At 35.5% G+C, this 23,762-nt stretch overlaps 1 protein-coding gene across 7 annotated transcripts in view; it reads left to right on the plus strand.

Annotated features, from left to right (window-relative positions):
- The window catches only part of HACL1 (2-hydroxyacyl-CoA lyase 1), a 54,928-nt gene extending 31,570 nt beyond the window's left edge, over window positions 1–23,358 (plus strand). For all 7 annotated transcript variants that reach the window (XM_077130075.1, XM_077130074.1, XM_077130076.1 and 4 more), the window contains 9 exons: window positions 1,471–1,606; window positions 5,277–5,382; window positions 9,317–9,400; window positions 10,340–10,441; window positions 17,669–17,823; window positions 18,262–18,420; window positions 19,917–20,024; window positions 20,934–21,120; window positions 23,201–23,358. In XM_077130075.1, coding sequence (XP_076986190.1) covers window positions 1,471–1,606; window positions 5,277–5,382; window positions 9,317–9,400; window positions 10,340–10,441; window positions 17,669–17,823; window positions 18,262–18,420; window positions 19,917–20,024; window positions 20,934–21,120; window positions 23,201–23,233 — 1,070 coding nt within the window. In that variant the 3' untranslated portion in view covers window positions 23,234–23,358. The remainder of the gene's footprint in view (window positions 1–1,470; window positions 1,607–5,276; window positions 5,383–9,316; window positions 9,401–10,339; window positions 10,442–17,668; window positions 17,824–18,261; window positions 18,421–19,916; window positions 20,025–20,933; window positions 21,121–23,200) is intronic.
- Window positions 23,359–23,762: the final 404 nt, after the last annotated feature.

Raw genomic sequence — 23,762 nt, forward strand, 5'->3', positions numbered from 1 at the left:
TAAAAAAAAAAAAAGTATAAATTCTCATTATAAAAATTTTGTAAAGTCCATAAAGTAGAAAGAAGCAATCCCTTTATTCAAAACAACCATTTTTACAATTCACCACATTTTCTGATCCTTTTTACAAACGTATTTTACATAATTGTGATTATACTGAAAAGATAATTTCATGATCTTCTGTTTTGGTTTGCTAAAGCTACCAAAGTGCAACATAACAGAAATAGACTGATTTCTAATGATGGGAATTTATTAACTTACAAGTTACAATGCTAAGGCTGTGAAAATGTTAAGTTAAGGTATCAACAGGAGGATTCCTTCTCTGAAGAAAAGCTGACATCTGGGACACCTCTGTTACATGGGAAGGCACATGGCCAGCGTTTGCTAGTCCTTCTCTTCCAAGTTTCTTGACTTTCAGCTTCTGGCTTCAGCCATTTCCTCTCTCAGTTTCTGTGGGTGTGACCTTGTCTTTTTTTTTTCTTTTCTTTTTTAATCCAGTTTAGTTGGTGTTTTCATTAATTGCAACCAAGAATCAAAACTGACAATATTCAGTTTATTTGATTGACGGTTTTAAAAACAAATATGGATAGAACAATGAGCTACATTTTTGTCTTTGATAGAGAGGATAATGCACTGTCTTTTGTGTAGAGAAAAACTAGTTTCTTACTATAATTGAAATCTTAAAATAAATTATTTGCCTAGATCCAGCATCCCATTATTATTTTGACACTCCCTAAAATTTATTCCAGATGGAACTGGAGGGGAATGTGTGAATTCTAAATGAAGAGTCTCAACCATTACAGGCTGCATAAAACATAAGTAAAACATTTTTGCCAATTTTTTTTATTTGTATACCCTATTTTAAATTTGAGAATCTGACATTAAAATGGTCTTGGATTTAATATTGATTTCTATCCAGTGCCAACAATAAAAAAAAAAACCTTAAAAAAATAACATGGCCTTTTATGGGATACATGAAGCTTCAGACCACTGCGTCTACCCTGTTCTTTAACATTATAGCAATATCTTTTGTGATTTTCATTTTTTCCCCCTAAATAACAACTTTTAATGCCCATTCATATATGTACTATAACTTGACTTACTGACAAGTATTTAGAATAGCTGTGATAAACATCTTTGTGCGTAAAGCTTTTTTCATATTTAGTATTTAAGACAGAGTCCCAGAAAAAAAATGAAGTTAAAAGGTGTGAATATTTTTAAGGCTTTTGGAATATATTGTCAAATTGCTTCCTTCCAAGTTTGTACCAAAAAATTTATACTTCTACCAGCAATTTGGTATAGTATCTATTACGTTTCTGTAACTAAAACTATAGTCAGAATTTTGCTTTGAGCTTAAGCCCTGCCTATACAATAGGAGAATATTTGAAAAGATGTAGAAGCATCTTCGTATGAACTACTCTAAGGGTGATACATAGTGCATCAAATCATCCAATATGTTTGCATTTCTTGTAGGTGCTGCTTATGCCCATGCTGAGGAGAGTATCAGGAAATTGGTGGAGCAATGTAAATTGCCATTTTTGCCCACCCCCATGGGAAAGGGTATTGTCCCTGACAACCACCCATGCTGTGTAAGTGCAGCCAGATCCAGGTGCGTGAAATTCAAGATTTTAAATACAATGGCTTGGCAAATTATAGGCTAATTCAAACTCTTTCATGACTTTATTGAATCCAGGGAGAAGTTCTGAAAGAATCATGTAAAAAAATCATGAGACAAATTTAAGCATACTTGTTTCTTTTTTAGACTTTTTTCAGCATTTTAAAGATGTTTTACTATCCTTTCACCTTCATGGTTTCAGATTAGAAATCTGTGGTCATTCAAATCCTTGCTCACATGTCATTTTTCTCTGGCTGCTTTGAAAATTTTTCTTTGTTTTTTGTTTTCAGAGGTTGATTATGATGTATCTGGACTTGGTTTGGAGTTTATCCTGTTTGAAATTCTCTAATCATCTTGAATCTGTAAATTTATGTCTTTCAAAATTTGGAAAATTTTTGATCATTAGTTCTTCAAATATTTTTTCTATACCGATCTCATTCTCCTCTCTTTCTGGAATTCTAGTGACACAAATATTAGACCTTTGGTGTTATCCCATATGTCCCTAAACATCTGTTCATTTCTTTTTAATCCTTTTGTCTCTTTTATAGTTTCTCTTTCTCTACTGAGAACTTCTATCTTTACTTTGTTTATTTTAAGAGTATTCTTTACCTTGTGGAATGTTGTCATAGGAGTTGCTTTAAAGTCTTTGTTTACTAATTCCAGCATCAGGGTCATCCCAAGGTTAACATCAATTGATTATCTTTTCTTTTGAGAATTGGACATATTTTTTTCTGATTCTTTGTTTGCTGAGTAATTTTGGATTGTATCCTGGATATTTTAAATATTTTGTTTTGAGATTCTGGCTACTGTTACAAAGTCCTCTGTGGAACATGGAATTTTGTTTGTTTCAGCAAGTGATCAGCCTGGTTAGGCTCCGACCGCAAGTTCTGTCTTATTTGTTATGAGCAGTATTTCCTGTACCAGTTCAGTTTTCAAAGCCTTTGCTATCCTGCTTTGGGTATGTCTCATATACATTCAGCTCAGTGGGGAGCTCCAGACTTGTGCTGGTTCATACCCAGAATTGGGGATTCCTTTTCTTTCCTCTGTGGGGTGCCTGTCCCTCCCTATCCCCAGAAGTCCATTTTGCTGGTCCTCTGGCCAGTATGACAGGGTTTATTTTAGAATTTTAGCCTCCCATATTGCTGCCCACAGTTCTACACACCTAGCGCTGCCCTCAAAGCAAAGCAGTAAAAGAAAAGAAAGATAAAAAAATAAAAGTGATTCCCCTCATACTCTGCAGACCACAGAGGCCCTTTTTCCTGCTTCCTTTTGCCTAAAAAGATGAAATTTTTCCTGGAATGTTCGCTACTTTGATGTCACTATAGTGCAGCTCTGCAACTGGGGCTGCCCCAACAGCAGGGCTAAGAGAGAAAAAAGAGAAAACAATTCTGAGACTCCCCCCCCCCCCCCCATATGTTCCAGCTTATAGGAACCTCTTTTCCTGATCATCTGGCCAGAAAGAAGGGTTTTCTCCAAGTTTTTGCTACCTGCTGTTCTGTAAGTAGGATCACCCTCAAGTCAATGCCAGGATATAAAAGAAGAGAAATAAACTAGGAACTCACCTTCTGTGTAGGTCACTTCAAGTTTTGAATCTCCTCCCCAATCTGCCTGATATTGTTTCCTTTTCATAATCCTCAGGTAGTTGCTTTATCTGTTTCGTTCAGTCCTTTTTTATAATCAGAACCCCGCTGCAGCAGGCTTACCTAGTTTGACTGGCACCAGAAACCTCATCTTTTTAGGATTTAAGATGCATTTTTTGATATACATTTTCTTTTAATTCTTTGATATTTCTTTATTATGAAATATTTAAAACATGCAGAAGAGAGAATAATGAATATTCATGAAACTTCACTTAATTTTATCAAAAATTAATATTGTGTCATAATTACAGTAGGGTTTTGTTTGTTTTTCTTAAGAATTACAGATTTACTTGCAGTCCCCTGTGTTTGTTTCCTGATCGCATTCCCTCCTGCCTCTCCACTTAGCCACCATCATGCGTTTGGTGTTTTTCATATTCTCATGCAGACACTAAAACTGATTTTGAGGGTTTTCAGATATAACATCTGCAGCTTGATCTTTGGCTATTGCTCATTTAATACCATCTTAGCAGATTGTGCCTCCCCTTTTTTTATATACTAGTATGCTATTTACAGTAGCTAAATTAATTGCTACCCAACAATTCATTTTTTTGATATTATAATCTGAGTTGAATTGAGGTTTATCTTCATTCTAGCTGAATATTAAGAGGACATTTTGAGTGACATTAATAGTATTAAAAAAAATGCAAGGGGCTGTTAATTATTGAATCAGCAATTTAAAGGGTTTTAGAGTGTGTGTATATGTAAATCTTTCCTACCAATTGCAATTTTTATCTCTTTATTAAATTGGGTCCCAGAGAACCCATTCAGTATGTGAAAATGCTTTTTTGAGTATGTACTTGAAATAACTGCATTTCTGTGAAAAATAACCTAAATTACTGAAGAAGAGAAAAGTAATAAAAATAGATCAGTATAGCAAATGATAGGGAAAAAGGGAAATAACCAAGAAAAATGAGAAATAACAAAACAAAACCACAGCAATTATGATAAACTCTCCTGGAAACAGGCAGAGACATTCAGATTAAGTTAATCTTAATAACAACTGTGTGCCTTATAAGAACCACCTCTGAAATAAAATGATACTGCGTGAAAAACAGACTGGGCAGATATGTGGGAGGTAAACAGAAAGTCTGCAAGGTGGTTATGTTTATATCAGATAATATGGATTCCCAGATAAAAATCATTAAAAGAGATTAGAAGTTATTTTTTTTTGAGTAAAGACAAAATCCATAATTAAGATCTAATGTAGGATTAAAACATATAAAATAAGATTATTAGGAATATACTTGGTATAATATTTCTGGAAAGCAACTCAGGAATATGAATTGCTAGCCATGAAAATTGCTATAGGAATCGTACGCTGTGCAAAAAATACTTGCTCTTGGAATCCATGTGAAGTGGGCATTAATGTTCAAGCATAAAGATGTTCAACCCAGTACTATTAAAGACATAGAAAGTATCACGCAGTCGAGAAAAGGTTAAATAAATTATGGCATATGTGTTAAGCATAATATTTAGTCTTAAAAAATTGTATCTTAAGAAGTTAATGACAAAGGAGTACATGTTTTATAAGAAAAGTGAATGAGATAATATAGTATATGTGCTCAACCATGTAAAAATACACATCTAGAAAAAAGGCTGGATGAAAATATTCCAGGATATTATAATAGCTTATAAGGTGATAGTAGTATTGGGTGATTTGATTTTTTTCTTTATACTTTTTCTGCTTTTTTTCCCCAGATTATCTACAGTAGACTTGCATTTATTAAAAAGTAATAAACAAATGAAATGAGAAAGTATAGATAACAGTTTTATGGCAATATATTTCTACTTATTTCATCTTTTAGGTTATTTAAATAAAATGTTTTCATAAATTATAGATATAAATTAGCTTAAAAATTTTAGTTTGAAAGATGAAAGTTATGCTAGAAATTCAGTCTGAAGTATGATGCCAGCTCCAAATTATTATTTAGACTTTTCTAGATACTTTAGAAATTAATTTTAGAGTGAATTCAAATAAAAAATATTAATATACTTTTTGTGTTTTCTTTGCTTTTTTTTAATAGGGCTTTGCAATTTGCTGATGTAATTGTATTGTTTGGTGCCAGATTAAATTGGATTTTGCATTTTGGACTGCCTCCAAGATATCAACCAAATGTCAAGTTTATTCAGGTACTCAGAGAGGATGATTTAAATCAGAACTATCTGAAGTTTACCACTCTTTTTCAGTCATTATCAATGCTTCTTTCTTCTTGGATTTTTAAAGAACTTTCTCTTTTTTAAAAAGTAGAAGTTTACAAATTTTATTTAACATAATTGCAGGTCCCAAAGTAATCATCTCTTCAGGTCTTGGAAGCAGAGTATGTCAGTATACTTCTAAGCAGAAAATCTTTCCAAATCAAGTATTACTTAATTTGAAAAATAAGCATAATTTACCTCTTTTCCATAGTTCAAGTATGTTTGAAGAGGTTTAAATAGAATAGTAGATTAAAATGAAAATTTCCATTTTGCTAGGAATTGAGTTGTTCTTTTAGATGCCAAAACTTTCTTTTACCCTTTGGTTAGAAATCTCTAAACTGTATTCACATCTGTCACTAGACAGAGTATCTGAAACACACTGTGACCTCTCTTTGATTACTCTTGTGTCATTATGACCCTTTTTATGAGCTGTTTTCCTACTGACATGCAAAATACTGTCTGCATGATAGCCCTACACTGATTGATCCCATCCCTTTTTTTTTTGCTTGTATGTTTTTTTTATTAATTTTTAAATTAAAAATAAAATATTACAAGAAAGAAACACAAACATTCCCAACATATGGTCATTCCATTCTACATATATAATCAGCAATTCACAATATCATCACATAGTTGCATATTCATCATCATGATCATTTCTTAGAACATTTGCATCAATTCAGAAAAAGAAATAAAAAGACAACAGAAAAATAAAATGAAAACAGAAAAAAAAAATACTATACATACGATACCCCTTTCCCCTCCCTTTCATTGATCACTAGCATTTCAAACTAAATTTATTTTAACATTTGTTCCCCCTATTATTTATTTTTATTCCATATGTTCTACTCGTCTGTTGATAGGGTAGATAAAAGGAGCATCAGACACAAGGTTTTCACAATTACACAATCACATTGTGAAAGCTATATCATTATACAATCATCATCGAGACACATGGCTACTGGAACACAGCTCTACATTTTCAGACAGTTCCCTCCAGCCTCTCCATTACATCTTGGATAACAAGGTGATATCTACTTAATGCGTAAGAATAACCTCCAGGATAACCTCTCGATTCTGGAATCTCTCAGCCATTGACACTTTGTCTCATTTCACTCTTCCCCCTTTTGGTTGAGAAGGTTTTCTCAATCCCTTGATGCTGAGTCTCAACTCATTCTAGGGTTTTTCTCAATCCCTTGATGCTGAGTTTCAGCTCATTCTAGGATTTCTGTCCTACATTGCCAGGAAGGTCCACACCCCTGGGAGTCATGTCCCTCGTAGACAGGGGAAGAGTGGTGAATTTGCTTGTTGTGTTGACTGGAGAGAGAGAGGCCACATCTGAGCAACAAAAGAGGTTCTCTTGGGGGTCACTCTTACGCCTAATTTTAAGTAGGCTTGACCTATCCTTTGTGGGGTTAAAAAGTTTCGTATGAACAAACCCCAAAACTGAGGGCTCAGCCTATAGCTTTGGTTGTCCACACTGCTTGTGAGAATATCAAGAATTCAATTTGGGAGGTTGAATTTTCCCCCATTCTCACCATTCCCCAAAGGGGAGTTTGCAAATACTTTCCCACTCACTGATAAAATCACTCGGAGATTCATTGGGGAATCACTCTGGACAATCCAACAAAATCTCATGTCCTACCCAAGGTTCTGTATACTTTGTTGTTCAACCAAGCTATCTACATAAGTTATATTAGGAAATGCACTAGTCAGAATATAAATTTTGTACCAAATAAGCATTTTTTGCTTTAGTCTCACACATAAGTTGAAATTTTAAATATTAATTACCATCTATTTTCAGCACCCTGCAGTAATGACATTCCTTTGTTCTTCCTCATGCAAAAACATTTTTTAAATTTGTACATTTGGTCACTATCATTATACACTCTAGGCATTCCTAGATTATGCCATCTCAATCTTTATCATCCCTCTTTCTTTCTGATTTCATTTATGCCCCTAGCCCTCCTCCCTCTGTCATTCTCACATTCAGCTTCATTCAGTGTTTTAACATAATTGTATTACAGTTAGGTAGTGTTGTGCTGTCCATTTCTGAGTTTTTATATTCAGTCCTGTTGCACAATCTGTATCCCTTCAGCTCCTATTACCCAATGTCTTACCCTGTTTCTATCTCCTGATGGTCTCTGTTGCCAACAAAATATTCCAAGTTTATTCACTAATGTCAGTTCGTATCAGTGAGACCATACAGTATTTGTCCTTTTGTTTTTGGCTAATCTCACTCAGCATAATGTCCTTAAGGTCCATCCATGTTGTTACATACTTCATAACTTTATTCTGTCTTACAGCTGCATAATATTCCATCTTATGTATATGCCACAGTTTGTTTAGCCACCCATCTGTTGATGGACATTTTGGCTGTTTCCATCTCTTGGTAATTGTAAATAATGCTGCTCTAAACATTGGTGTGCAAATGTCCGTTTGTGTCCTTGCCCTCATGTCCTTTGAGTAGAGACAGCATATAGATAGGTCCTGTTTTTTAATCCATTCTGGCAGTCTATGTCTTTTGATTGGGGAGTTTAATCCCTTAACATTCAGTGTTATTACTGTACAGGTAGTACTTTCTTCTTCATTTTGCCTTTTGGATTTTATATGTCATATCTAATTTTCCTTCTTTTTACCTTTGCTCATAGTCTTCCTTTCTACACTTTTCTCCACACCTCTCTCTTCTGTCTTTTCGTATCTGTCTCTAGTGCTCCCGCTAGTATTTCTTGCAGAACTGGTCTCTTGGTCACAAATTCTCTCAGTGATTTTTTGTCTGAAAATGTTTTAATTTCTCCCTCATTTTTGAAGGACAATTTTGCTGGGTATAGAATTCTTGGTTGGCAGTTTTTCTTTTTTAATAATTTAAATATACCCAGACCCCATCCCATTTTATATTTGATGACCTAACTACAATTACTATTTTCTCCCTCTCTATTTTTTCACTCCGTAAGGAATCAACTTCTAGTAGTATCTTTCCATTTGGGACTGTGTACCTGGAAGATTCTGTCACTCCTTAACTACAGAATAAGTAGTATTTAGCCATTCTTTGGTATGGGTAAATCCTTCCTCATTGCAGGAGCTATTTTCACTTGTCCTAGGCCACCTAGAAAAGGAGCTTCTGAGTAACTGGGTGATGTGGTCTCTAGACCAGCACCACCTAGGAACCTGCTAGAAATGCATATTCCCAGGCCACACCCCAGACATACTAAACCAGTCACCCTGAAGATAGACTCCTGCAATCTGTTTTAACAAGTCTACCAGGTGATTTTGAGATATGGTCGAATTCCTGGTCTAAACAGGAATTCCAAATAATTAAATAGAACCTTATATTGATTAGATTCAAACTATAATTGATCAGGTCAATTACATTTCTGTTCGTATAATGGAATGATACCAAAATTCCATGGAGGAGTTATTAAAATGAGAGAAGTTGACGAGGTTCTGTATAATAGTCATGATACTCATATTGTTCTGTGGGTTTTACTTTTTTTTTTTTTTTTTTTTTAAGAGAGAGGGAGGAAGGGAAGGAAAGACAGAGAGAAGGAAGGAAGGATGGGAGGAAGAAAGGGAAACATCTTTAAACATTTTCTTGTTTTATTGTATTTTGTTTGTTTGTTTGTTTTTTACATGGGCTGGGGCCGGGAATCGAACCGAGGTCCTCCGGCATGGCAGGCAAGCACTTTGCCCGCTGAGCCACCGCGGCCCGCCCCTGTGGGTTTTACTTTTATTAAGAGTATTCTTGAATATCAGATCTTCTTCATCATATGTGATATATACATAGTTGATTTTTTTTCAGTCTTAGTTGACTCCTTAAAGATTTTAAGAATAAACATGACTTGTTCTCCAGCCTTGTCTGTTTTTTTAGGTTGATATTTGTGCAGAAGAATTGGGGAATAATGTAAGGCCTGCTGTGACTTTGCTAGGAGACATAAATGCTGTCACTAAACAGGTAAGAGTTTTTGCTTGGATTTTAGTTATGTGAATTGAGCTTTAGGGAACAGTTAGTTCTTGAAAATGTTTTACTCTTAATTTTTTTGTTGACAGGTCTATTAATGTCTATTCTAAATAAAATTTATGATAGAAAGACAATTCTTGAATATAACTTTGGAATGCAATATAAGTCCAATTCTTTGTGCATAAATAATTTTTGTATGAGTAATTTAAGCATTTCTGGAAGGCAGTTGAAAATCTAGAGGCATTCAGTAGGCAAAGCAATGATTTACTAAGTAGGGTCTAAGTCTTTAAAAATTATAATACAGCTTCCAAAGGAACTGAACTAATAGCTAAGAAATGGCTTAGATACTTAAAAATCTAACTTAATATTTCTTCAGGTACTAAAAAACCTTTTGCTCTTCAAATTCTAATTCATGATTCATCCAGATTTTGATTATTTGTATTTAGTTTATACTTGTCACTTTGGCAGGAGATACATTATAGCCAAGTTTATCACTTGATTTTGGAGGTGTAAATTGGTATCCTGATTATACAATAGTAGGATATAACCCCAAATCACGTATTAAAATACTCTTGAGCATTTGGTTGGATTGGAAGAATCCCTAGTTGGTTGGGGATGTTGTCCTTCCTGCAAGGATTCTGTGGAGGATGGTGGATTTCCTTTTATGTTAGAAATCAAGGAGGGCTTAGGAGTCCCTGCCTCCCACAGAGTGAAGGAGGGATAGTTCTTCCTCTGTCTGTGGGAATCCCAATACTGGCAGAAATCCACGGTTACTCAGTTATCGTCTGTCAGTTGTTTGAAGAAATATAAACAGTACTAGAGATGTGAATTTAGGAAACAGTAAATTATCTTTAAGAACAGGTTTTTATGGTTAGTACGGTTTGTTATTTTCAAAAGGAAAGAAAAATTTTTGTTTTTTTGTTTGTTTTTTAGCTTTTAGAGCAGTTTAATAAAACACCATGGCAATATCCTCCAGAGAGCAAGTGGTGGAAAACTCTGAGGGAAAAAATGAAGAGCAATGAAGCTTTATCCAAGGTAATATGGGATCCATTAAATCTAGGAAAGTTTTCATTGGTTTTGTCATAACAGGAGATACATATTCCTAAAAATCACTGTGCTATGCCCAAATTACATAATACAAACCATAGGGCTTAGAGAAAAACAGGAGTGAGGGGCACCTATAAAGTTTGTGACACATAAAATAAGCTGGGAACCTAATAAAAATGGTAGCACAATTTTACGGATGTTAAATGGTTAAGAAATGCATAAATACTACAATAAAATGTGGTGCCCTACCTCAAAATAGACTTGAAGTTTGTTTGTGGAGGTGGAAATTGAAGAGTTGTAGCTTGTGAGTTTTGTGAAAAGGTGGAAGGAGGGTTGCCTGAAATAGGGCAAGAAGTTTTAACACAAGATAATGGACGAGTGTGACTCATTATCCTCAGTTTGACGTTAGCACCTAACATCTCAGATAAATACCCTTAAGTCCTGGATGCATTTTCTGTCTTTAAAATGTAGGTCTTTTGAGGCATGTGTTTATAATAGGTACCTATTTCATCAAAATTGAAAATTTGATCCAATTAACTTTTGTGTTACTACTGGAAATTCTCATCTGTACTCACTTGTGACGTTTTCATTTGCACTTGTGCTATCACCTAATAGCTGAAGGCTTTGGAAATTGAAGCAATGTTTGAAGCCACCAGCCATCTACTACTAACACTAAAAAGAGCTACTTATGCAGGATTTGGCAATTTCTGTTTAAAGTCTTCTTATATAGATGGTGCTTTCTCTATGACTGTGAGAAAGCTTTTCCTGATTTTTTTTTTCTGTTTTGTATATATGTCTTAGTTAGCAGGGTACAGTTTTCTGCATTCACCTAGTAATGGGATCATGCATAAGTAAGTGTGCAATTCAAGTTCTACTTGTACTATTCCCTAATACATCAATTATGTTGAAAATAAATTCACATTTTCAAAACAAGCATTATAGCAGAACTGATTGTACATGGTTCTCTCTTATATTGGAATTTTAGTCAGTGACTGTCAACCAAGAGCCAGTCTCAGTTTTATTTTCTGATTCATGACTTTATCAAATCCCACTTCCCCAGGAATAACCTTAGTTTAAGATAGAAGGAACCTGCCCCCCTTGCCTCTGGTGTAGGATTATAGGAGGGTCATATCCATCTTTGGGTCTAAACCCAGGCAGTGCAGATGGTTAGTCCTGAGGCTGATGAGCCCAGTAAGACTATTGCCCCCAAAGAAGCTTGTGGCTTTTTCTCAGCTCTGTAGATTTATCACTATGCACAAGTATTTACTGGACTGTTTTTTCCTTCATTGAGGGATTCCCTAGAATAATGGGTGTAGCCTATCTCCTTTATCCTCAAATATTTGGGGGGAAGAACTAGAATTTCAGATAATTTTTAAAAGCCTGATGTCATTCTTCAGCAAAAAACTTGCAAATCGAATCCATTAGCACATTGAAAGAACTATATACATCATGATCAAGTAGGTTTTATCCTAGCTATGTTAGGGTGGTTCAATTTAAGAAAATCAATTAATATAATACACTACATTAACAAAATGAAGAGGAAAAAAACCACATAATCATCTCAATTGATGCAGAAAAGGCATTAACAAAATCCAGCATCCTTTCTCAGTAAAAACACTTAGGAAAATAGGAGTGGAAGGAAACCTCCTCAACTTGTTAAAGAGCATATATGAAAAACCCACAGCTGACATCATACTCAATGATGAAAAACTGAAAGCTTGCCCTCTAAGATCAGGAACAAGACAAGGATGCCCACCGTTGCCACTGTTATTCAACACTGTGCTGGAAGTTCTTGCCAGAGCAGTTAGGCAACAAAAAAGAAGTAAAAGACATCCAAATTGGGAAGGAAAAAGTAAAACTGTCCCTATTTGCAAATGAAGGATCCTATATGTAGAACATCTTGACAGATCTACAGCAAAACTTCTAGAGCTAATAAACAAACTTAGCAAAGTAGTCAGGTACAATATCAACACACAAAAATCAGTAGTGTTTCTATACACTGGTAAGGAGCAATGTGAAGAGGGAATCAAGAAAAAAAATCCATTATAATAGCAGCTAAAAGAATCAAATTTCTCGGAATAAACTTAACCAAGGATGTAAAAGACCTATATTTAGAAAACTATAAAATATTGCTAAAAGAAATCAAAGACGATCTAAAAGAATGGAAAGACATTCCATATTCATGGATTAGAAGGCTAAATGTCATTGAGATGTCAATTCTACCCAAATTGATTTACAAATTCAGTGCAGTACCAATCAAAATTCCAACAGCCTACTTTGCAGATATGGAAAAGCTAATTGTCAAGTTTATTTGGAAGGATAAGGAACCTCAAATAGCCAAAAGAATGAAGTTGGAGGTCTCATACTTCCTGACTTTAAGCATATTATAAAGCAGTGGTCAGACAACATGGTACTGGCACAGGGGTAGACATGTTGACCAATGGAATTGAATCAAGAATTCAGAAATACACCTTCACTTCTTTGGCCAATTAATTTTTTTTTTTTTTTGTATTTTGTTGATAAATCTGTAAATTTCTATTTTTATTTTCCATAGACATTTTTATGTTTTTTATCATCCCATTCCTCTGTATTCTTTTTTAGATGTCATTTTGTTGACATATTTGCACACCATATAATCCATTCAAGTATGTAATCAGTGGTTCATAGTATCATCACATAGTTTTGCATTCATCACCATGATAATTTTTGGAGCATTTGCATTCTCCAGAAAATGAAAGAAAAAGAAAACCCCAAACATTCCATATTGCTTACCCCTCTCTTTTATTGGCCATTAGTATTACAGTCTACCCAATTTTAAGTCTTATAATAGAGGTAGGTTAACTAAGGCAGTGTAGTATTGACAGAGACAGATATATATAGAGAGAGAGCAAAACAAAACATACAGAAGTAGATCCATACAAACATGGGCAACTGACAATATAGTTATACAATCATGAAAGATTGGGACTCTAGATTACAGTTCAACAACTTCAGGTATTTCCTTCTGGCTATTCTAAAACACTAGATACTAAAAATACCTATTTAATGAGTCAGTATTCATAGTCATTTGTTACATCCTAATTGCTCAGTTACACCTCCTCCCTCTCATTTGATCATTCTCTCAATCTTCAGGAATATCTGAGCAGTGACCATTTTAACTTCCTTGTGATGGAAAGGGGTGCTGACCTGGTAGCATAGGGGAAGGAAACTGGTTGTTCTTCTTGAAGAGACTAGTACGTCTGGGTTTCCGGACTTATCTGGTGTAAGATCAATCTGGAGACCTTAAGTTTCTGCAAAATTAAACTTTTTTAAAAAATTGTGTAGTATAACGTATATACAAAGCAAAGAAATAAAAAAAGTAATAGTTTTCAAAGCACTCTTCAAAAAGTAGTTACGGGGTAGATCCCAGAATTTGTCATGGGACATACACTCCTCTCATATTTTTTCTTCTAGCTGCTCCAGAATATAGGAGGCTAGCAGGCTTAAATACTTTTTTACCATTACAATTGACATTTTTTCCTTCCTTTTTTTTTGTGAACAATAACATAGATACATAAAAGCTATAAATTTCTAAGCACAGCACCACAATTACTTGTAGAACATATTTCAGTCTTCGACATGGGTTATAATTTCACGATGTTAAGCTTTTACTTCTAGCTGCTCTAACTGGAGACTAAAAGAGATATCAGTTTAGTGATTCAGCATTCGTATTCATTATGTATAATTCCACCATCACCTTTGATCTTGTGTTAGGCAATGGTTTTTTAATCTTTATGCCCAAAGCATAAGCAACAAAAGAAAAATTAGATAAATGGGACTTCATCAATATTAAGAACTTTTTGCGTCAAAGAACTTCCATCATGAAAGTGAAAAGACAGTGTACTCAATGGGAGGAAATATTTGGACATCACATATCTAATAGGGATTTAATTTCCAGAATATATAAAGAAATCCTACAGCTCAACAATAAAAAAGTGAAAAAAAATTCAATAAAAAATGGTCAGGAGGCTTGAATAGACATTTCTCCAAAGAGGATATATAAATGGCTAAGAACTACATGATAATATGCTCAGCATCACTAGCTATTAGGGAAATGCAAATGAAGAAAACAATGAGACACCATTTCACACTCACTAAAATGGCAACTATTAAAAAACAAAACAGGGCGGGTCACAGTGGCTCAGTGGGCAGGAATGCTTGCCTGCGATGCCAGAGGACCCGGGTTCGATTCCCGGTGCCTGTCCATGTTAAATAAAAAAAAAAAAAAAAAAAAAACAGAAAATTGCAAGTGTTAGAAAAGATGCAGAGAAATAAGAACTTCCATTCATTCCTGATGGAAATGTAAAATGGCGCAGCTGCCATGGAATATAGTTTGGCAATTCCTTAGAAAGCTATGTATAGAACTACCATATGACCAGGCAATCCCTCTGCTAGGTATATATATACCCCAAAAAAATTGAAAGCAGGGACTCAAACAGATATTTGCATACTGATGTTCATAGCAATGTTATTCTCAATTGCCAAAAGATGGCTGCAACCCAAGTGTCCATCAACTGATAAATGGATAAACAAAATATATATACACACAATGGAATATTACTCAACCATAAAAAGGAATGAAGTACTGATATATGTAATAAGATGGATGAACCTTGAAGTCATTATGCTGACTGAAATAAGCCACATATAAAGAACGAATGTTATATGATCTCACTGATATGAAATAATTTGAGTAAGTAAACTCACAGAGCTAGAATCTAGGATATTGATTGCCAGGGGTTGGGTTGGAGATAGAGAAAGGGGAGGTAATGCTTATTTTGTACCGAATTTCTATTTAGGTTGATTATAAAGTTTTAGATATGGATGGTGGTGCTGGTAGCACATTATTGTGAGTGTAATTAACAGCCCTGAATTACGTATGTAAATGATTTTAAAAAAGGAAATTTTAGGTCATAAATATGTTAGTAGAATAAAATTAAAAGATAAAACATAACACAGTAAACCCTATTGTAAACAATGGCCTATAGTTAATAATACAAGTATAAAAATGTTCTTTCATGAATTATAACAACTGTACCACACTAATACAAGGTGTTGTTAACAGGATGGTGTAGTGGAAAAATATATCTAATGTAAAGCTGCTGGAATGCAATATATAAGACATGGAATGACTTTTTAAAATGGAAATTTATTAAGTTTCAAGTTTAGAGTTCTAAGGCCGTGCAAATGTCCACATTAAGGCACCAGCAAGAGGTTATGTTCACTCAAGAAAGACTGAAGCCACCTGGAACACTCTGTCACCTGGGAAGGCATCTGGCTGGTATCTGCTGGTCTGTTGCTCCTGGGCTCCATTTCTTTCAGCCTGTGTTTCCTGTGCTGGTTCCTCACTTGGGTTCTCCAGCTGGGCTTCATCTCTTGGCTTCCCTTGGCTTTCTCCAGGTTCTGGCTTACCTAGTATCTCATGAGAAGGCACATGACAATGTTTGCTGGGCCCTGCATCTCCAAACATCTAAGTCTCATGTTGGCTCTCTTACTTTTGTTCTCCAGGCATCTGCATCTGAGGTTTCTCCAGAATGTTTCTGCTTTTAAAGGACTGCAGCAAACTAATCAAACCTACTTTGAATGGGTGGAATCACATTTCCATCTATTCAAAAGGCCACACTCACAGTTGGACATGTTACATTTCAATGGAAAAAAATCCAATCAAAGTTTCCCGCTGTTCTAGTTTGCTAGCTGCCAGAATGCAATAGGCCAGAAATGGAAAAGCTTTTTAAAAGGGGGGATTTAATAGGTTACTAGTTTATAGTTCTAAGACCGAGAAAATGTTCCAATTAAAACAAGACTGTAGAAATGTCCAGTCTAAGGCATCCAGGGAAAGATATCTTGGTTCAAGAAGACCGATGAAGTTTAGGGTTTCTCTCTCAAGTGAGGAGGCATGTGGTGAACACAATCAGGGTTTCTCTCTCATCTGAAAAGGCATGTGGTGAACACAGCATCATCTGCTAGCTTTCTCTCCTGGCTTCCTGTTTTGTGGAGCACCCGGGAGATGTTTTCCTTCGTCATCTCTAAAGGTCACTGGCTGGTACACTCTGCTTCTCGTGGCTGTGTTGTTTTGCTCTCTCAGGATCTCATGGCTTTCTCTCTTGTCATTCTCTAGCTTTTTCCAAAGTGCTTCTTTTAAAGGATTCCAGTAAAACCAATCAACACCCACCTGGAATGAATGGAGACATGTCTCCACCTATCAAGTTTAATACCCACACTGGTTGAGTCACGTCTCCATGGAGATAAGCTAATTAAAGTTTCTGACATACAGTACTGAATAGGGATTAGAAGAAACCATTGCTCCCACAAGGTTGATTAGGATTAAAACATGGCTTTTCTAGGGTACATAAACCTTTCCAAACTAGCACACCCACCCTAAACAGTAAGTCTGGCCCCATAAGATTGGATCAGGATTAAAACATGGCTTTTCTGGAGTACATAATAATTTCAAACTGGCACAAGTGGTATATGGGAAAAATATACCTAATGTAAACAATGGGCTAGTTAATAGTATAATTTTAATATTCTATTTGCAACTGTAACAAAGGTATAACACTAATACAAAGTGTCAATAATAAAGAGTATATGGGAACACTGTAATTTTTACATGATTTTTCTGTAAAACTACAATTTCCCTAATTAAAAAAAAAATGTTTTTAAAGCCTGGAATCATTTTTATTTAGCTTTTAGAACAATTTGATGAAACTCCATGGCAGTATCCTCTATGGAGTAAGTAGTTGAAAACTCTGAGGGAAAAATGGCTTAGGGTCATATTTCAGATGAAAATATTTCATAATAAAAATTTCACTTTTTCTAAAGCAGTGTCTTCCTAAGAGTCCTAAATAATGTTGTTTAATGTTGTTTGACCCAGTGTCTCCCAGCTATCTTTACTATAGGACTTCTCAAACTCTTCATTATGCTGATGTGTATTGTGAATTTCTAGGAAAAGGAATATTCCATAATTTATTTGATAGCTTCCCAAACTGACACTAGGGATCCATTTTTTTAGCATGTTCCCCAGGACTGTTCATATGTCAGTGTCTGTTTGACACCCATCTGGAAGCCTTGTAGCTCAGTCACTTAATGATTTTCCAAATAAGTACCTTATTGATATAGTTTATTTTCATTGTATACCAATCTAATTTGATGATATTCCCCCCTCTACTATTTTAGGAATTAGCTTCCCAAAAATCCCTGCCTATGAATTATTACACAGTATTCTACCATGTTCAAGAACAATTACCCAGAGACTGTTTTGTGGTAAGCGAAGGAGCGAATACTATGGACATTGGACGCACCGTGCTTCAAAACTATCTTCCTCGTCACAGGCAAGACTTCCAAAAAGGAAGATATCTAGTTCTGTTGTGTAGCTGTATTGTGTTAAATTTGAATCTACAGTTATACAGATTAATAAAATTTGAATCTACAGTTATGCAGATTAATAAAACATTTGAGAATTAGGCATGTTCGGTGTATAAGAACATATTTCATAAAAGTATTTTTAGGTGAGGTCTTGTAGAGTTTTTATGCTCAATATATCCTGAGGCCCATGTGATAATTTGTACACTCTATGTTCTAAGGATATATTTGTAGTCTTTTAAGTCTGTTTACCCTTGGCTAATTAGATCCTCATATTCTAAGAATTTTGTATTGAAGAAAAAGAATGTTTTATTGTTTTCTGTTTTCCTATAAGCCATATAAGGCTTCTAACCCTGCCCTCAGTGACATGCCCTAGAGATTTTCCTGTGAGCTTTGTTCCCCTACAGGCTTGATGCTGGTACTTTTGGTACCATGGGAGTTGGCCTGGGATTTGCCATCGCAGCTGCTGTAGTGGCCAAAGATAGAAATCCAGGGCAGCGGGTCATCTGTGTGGAAGGAGACAGTGCATTTGGGTTTTCTGGCATGGAGGTGGAAACCATCTGCAGGTAAATCAGCATATAGAATTAGAGCATTCTCAATCTCCAAAATATGGAAAAGTACATGTAAAACCCATTCACCTGACAAATTCTTAATCAAGTATTCTCCAGGTACCAGATACTGTGCTGTGTCCTATGCTTACTAATCTAAATAACCCAGAATCTTTATCTTCAAGAAATGGCACATTCATGGCCTCCTTGCTGTCTGATAAAAGCCTTTAGAACTGTGGGAAGTAGTTCTGAGGTCACTGAAAAAACTTCTGGTCTGAGAGTAACTTGTTTTATGTGGGGAGACTGCAGAGCTTGGTGATCAGAGCACTGACTCTGGGGTCAGGTGTCTTGGATTTAAATGTGGTTTCTACCACGTCAGAGCCAAGTGACTTTGGGTAAGTCACTTAACCAAGCCTCAGTTTCCCCTCCTCTAAAACAGGAATATTAGTAGTTCCTACCTTAGAGGACAGTTGTGAGAAACAAATGAGGTAATCCAGGGAAAGCTTGTGGTGAGTGCCCAGTGAATGTAAGCTATTCAGATTTTGTTTATAGTTATGAAAATTCATGGAGAAATTACGTTGCAGATCCTGCAATAAAAGCATGGGGATTTTTTCTCAGCGGTATTTAACTGTGGTAAAACAATCCTGTTCTTAGCTAGGGTTCTTATTAGGGCTTTTGTGACTCGTGTTTTGGAGCTTTCAGAGCTTTAGTATATAAAACTTTCAAGATTAGGGGTAAGTATCTGCATGTTAGAATGTCTGTATTGACAACCAAGTGAACTTATTGACCAAAGGATCGTTTATGGGGGCTTAAACCTTCTAGAGAATAATGATTTCCTTCTAGCGTAGAGAGCAAATAGTTACCACAATCGTATTATTTAATAGTATGCAATTAAGTTTTGTTTTTGCCATCTGACCTTAGAAATTGTCTGTAAAAAAACCCCACTTGTTTTGCCAATCATTAATAAGTTTTAATCAGCCTTAAAAAAATCTTTACCATACTGTTTAGCATGTTGTTAAATAGTGTCTTTAAATATTATACAATGTAATATTTTTCTAATTGTTGGTAAAGTGTTTTGAGAGCAGAACACGGAGGCTGTGTACCTCCCACAGCCTCTAGCATGTGCTGGTGATGTATGAGGAGCTCAGTAAATACAAAGGTGCTTTCAAACAGTGCTCCTCAGAGGGTGTTAAGTAGGGAAAGTATAATTCATATTCCTATTGGGATCTATGCAAACCAAAATTCAGGAAAGCTCAGTGATTTGCCCAAGATCCATAGCTAATTGTGGTAGAACCAGACTACAATTCAAGTCTACCAACCTTCAGTTTTTCTTTCTGTCACTCATGATAGTTCTGTTAATGATTTGATATTCTTTATTAGAATCATCTGACTGTAATACTACCAAAAGACATGTAGAAAGCTATATTCATTTTTAGGATAAAATTTTAGTCCGAGTGTAAGAAATTGCTTTAGAGTAGAAAATGATTTCCTTTGTACTTTGCTCTCAATTTTAGGTATAACTTGCCAATCATACTCTTGGTGGTGAACAATAATGGGATTTATCAAGGTTTTGATGCAGATACTTGGAAGGAAATGTTAAAATTTGGAGATGTTACTACAGTGTAAGTAACCTAGAACAATGTATGTGCAATTTCTCTCATCTATTTTAATAACTCTTGAAAAAAAAAGTCTGCTATATTGGAAGGTGCTTACATGGTCTATTATTTATTTAGATTGTCAGCCCCTCTAAAGGGCAGGAATCCTGTCTGCATGGTTCCTTTTTGTACAGCTTTTCGTGGTTCTTTGTCCAGCAATCCATGATCTGGGAGCCGCTGAAGACTCAGATGAATGGATGTGCTGTCTGAGCCTTGTTAATAAAGGACTTCTTGCAGAATATTCCCAGGCTTACTATTCCTTCTATGCCATGTATGGATATGGACATTACCATATCATTTATGATCTACATGGTTCCCTCCCATTTATCACCTTGCTGAATATTGATCATCTGATGGCAGACTGAAGCTAAGACAATGGTGTAGTAGCCATGAGTTGTGAGAAAGATGTGCATTTGCAAGTCAGCCTAAGGTGGGCATGGGTATGTTTGTTTATGCCTCACTGATATATGTTATTTGTTGCTTTGCCCCAACATTTCCTTTTCCTCTTCTTCCTTTGGATTCATAAGCATTGAACGTGTAGCTTATGCGGTCCAGTACAGTAGCCACTAGCCACATGTGGCTTCTCACTTGAATACTCACTGTATTTCAAGTGCTCAGTAGCAATATATGGCTAATGGCTATCATACTGGATAATGCAGTTATAAAAATCTCCATTGTCACCCAAAATTCTACTGGACAGTGCTGGATAGATAATAGAAATGTATGTTTAATATAGTAGCCTCTCAGGTTAAGTATTGGAGAGAAAAGTATACCTTTTAGTACAGCTTAAGTTTTTTCACAAATTATTTGAAAGAATAACCTTTTTTCTAAAAACTTTAAGCTCAAATTTCATTGACCTATAGGCATCTATTTCAGGGCCCCGCCAGTGTGTCTTCTGCCAAACTCCCATTATGAGCAGGTCATGACTGCATTTGGAGGCAAAGGGTATTTTGTACAAACACCAGAAGAACTCCAAAAATCTCTGAGGCAATGTCTGGCAGACACAACTAAACCCTCTCTTATAAACATCATGATTGAGCCACAGGCCACACGGAAGGCCCAGGTAAGTACAGTTGTTAAGCAGAAGGCAAGAAACACATCTGCATCCCTCTCCTCCCCCAACAAAAAAAGATATCTACCAAACAGAACACTCTCAGGTATTCATGGAGTTTTTTCTAAACCAGTTCTGAGTGTGGCAGATTCATTCACTAAATTAATATTTATTGAGGTATACATTACGTGCGATATTAGGTGCTAAGACAAAGGAACCCAATTTACAGTGGAGTCACAGAGAAGGCTTCTCAGATGAAGTGATACTTAAACCGAGATCTAAAGGATGAGTAGGGATTTGACAAAAAAAAAAGAGAGGGGAGAAATGTGAAAAGGCCTGTGGCAGGAAGGAGCATGGCAAGATTGAGGAACTGTAAGATCAGAGTGGCTAGAAGTCAGAGAGTAGAGGGAGCACAGTGAGAGATGAGACTGTGACAAGACGGTGTGCACAGTTACATTCAAAATTAGTTACTTTGGCCTTCAAAGCAAAACTGCAGTGTAGTTTACGTATGTAAAATAAATGACAAAGTATGGATAACATCACGCTCTCCTAAGTAAAGTTGCTTTTTTCATACTTAATTTTGTTCTCTGCTCCTGCTCCTGCTCCTTGCCCCAGCTTATATACCTGTCCTCCATGTTTGTAATTTGCACATCAGACACTCTTTTCACGGCAGATATTTGTTTTTAAGTACTTTCTGTATTCTTTATACATGTATCAACTGTGCAATGTTTCTTTTTCGAACAAGGCAGAGCGCAAATGGGCAGATGGATAAATGGCTACTCTATGAAATATAAATTAATTTGGAAACTGTAATATATAAAATTCTACTGGAATTCTGTAAAAAACAGGAATCAGAGTCTTTGGCATTTACCTCATATCAGAGAAGAGATAACACAGGAAGAAGCATGTTAGAGGAATGCAGGTGCAGAAAGACTAGACCAGTGAGGTGATGGGGCAGGTGGCATTAGCAAGAATTCATGTGGCGGAGGTAAGCAGACCATTTTTAAGTAGCATTAACAACTTTTAGAATATACCTTGAACCTCTCTGGACTTACAGATTGATTTTTTTTAAGCTCTTTTTCTTGAATTAATTTCTGTTAGCCAGACCGCCAGTAGACAGGTTTTAAAATTTGATGTCATTTTATTCATTTATAACTGGGTATTTACCTATCCAGTGACAAGTTCTGCAACCCAGGGCACCCTCCTCCTGGCATCACGCCATTGGAGTACTAGGGAAATTGAAGCCACTGTTACAAGCTTGATGAATACAGACTTGAAACAGACAAAAATGGACAATCTTAAGAATTGTCCTAGTCACAAAAAAGCCCAAATGAATTGTGTCCTCTCTGCTAGTGAGTTCACCTTTATAATATAATGCTTCTAATAAACTGTTCCCAAGTTCCCTATGAATTTTTTTCCCTATGAATTTTGTTCAAGTATTGGTAAGAAATACAAATTTTTATCATTCCATGAGAATTATCCTTTTATTTCTTGCATTTCTCATTTCAACGTTATCCTCATTCTATAAGAATTCCACATCTTTGTAGTTTCCAAGCTGCTAATTTTTCATTAATTGTCCATCATTCATTGGATGGACAATCACAGTGTAGGCTGTTTCCTGCTATAATATAGGGAGTACCTAAATCTCTGCAGTAACCTGTGTGTAGGCCACATGTGTAGGAAGGGATTAGTGTTTTGAAATGACTCTTCCTGCCTGTGAAATGGTATTAGTGCTGTGCGTGGCTCTTCTGACGGTTCTTCTTAAATCTGGGAGCTTGGCACTTTGTGAGCTCCTTTATCTCCTCTTGTCCTTTAGTGTACTTGTTTTTTTGGACTCTAGCTTTCTGTGCCCAGATTATTATTAGTGGGGGAGGATCCAGAAAGTCACTTGAGGTTATGAGATAGGAGAAGATAGCAAAGTTCATTAAGGACTTTTAGCTCCTGATGAACTAAACTACGGGCAAACCTCAATTTATCCCCATTGGAGTTATAGTGGAGCTTTGAGATTTTAGAGCTAGCAAAACAGTGAAGATATAGTACGAGACAATAATTTCTTTCTATTGAATGCTTATTGTCTTCTTTTTTCTCCTAGGATTTTCACTGGTTGACTCGCTCTAATATGTGAATAAAAATACCAGGGGGTGTTCTTGAGGAGTCTTCTCTTTCCTGCAAGATGCAATTTTATTTTCCATAATAAAATTACTATCCTGTTAAAATTATGCAAATAAAAATAAGACATTTCTAAAATGACATTTTATAGTAAAGGAATTGATTTTTAAAATAAAAAATTACCCAGTGTTTGAGGGTAGTTTAGTGGAAGAATTCTCGACTGCCATGCTAGAGACTTGGGTTTGATTCCCAGCCCATGCACTTCCAAAAAAACCAAGCCAACCAACAAAAACCAAACAGAAATTCAACAAATGGTGCTGCAGTAATGGGATACTCACATGGAAAAACAATGAAATGTGACCCCCGCCATATAGCATGCATAAATAAATAAATAAATAAATAAATAAATAAATAAATAAATAAATATTTGTATTTGGATTAGTAACCTTATTTATGCATGCTTTATACAATCACATTGAGACCAATGGAGTTAATAATCTTAATATATAAAGAACACTTATAAATAATTTAAAAATATATTAATG

The sequence above is a fragment of the Tamandua tetradactyla genome, chromosome 15, assembly GCF_023851605.1.
Source record: "Tamandua tetradactyla isolate mTamTet1 chromosome 15, mTamTet1.pri, whole genome shotgun sequence".
In the NCBI taxonomy this organism is placed as follows: domain Eukaryota; kingdom Metazoa; phylum Chordata; class Mammalia; order Pilosa; family Myrmecophagidae; genus Tamandua; species Tamandua tetradactyla.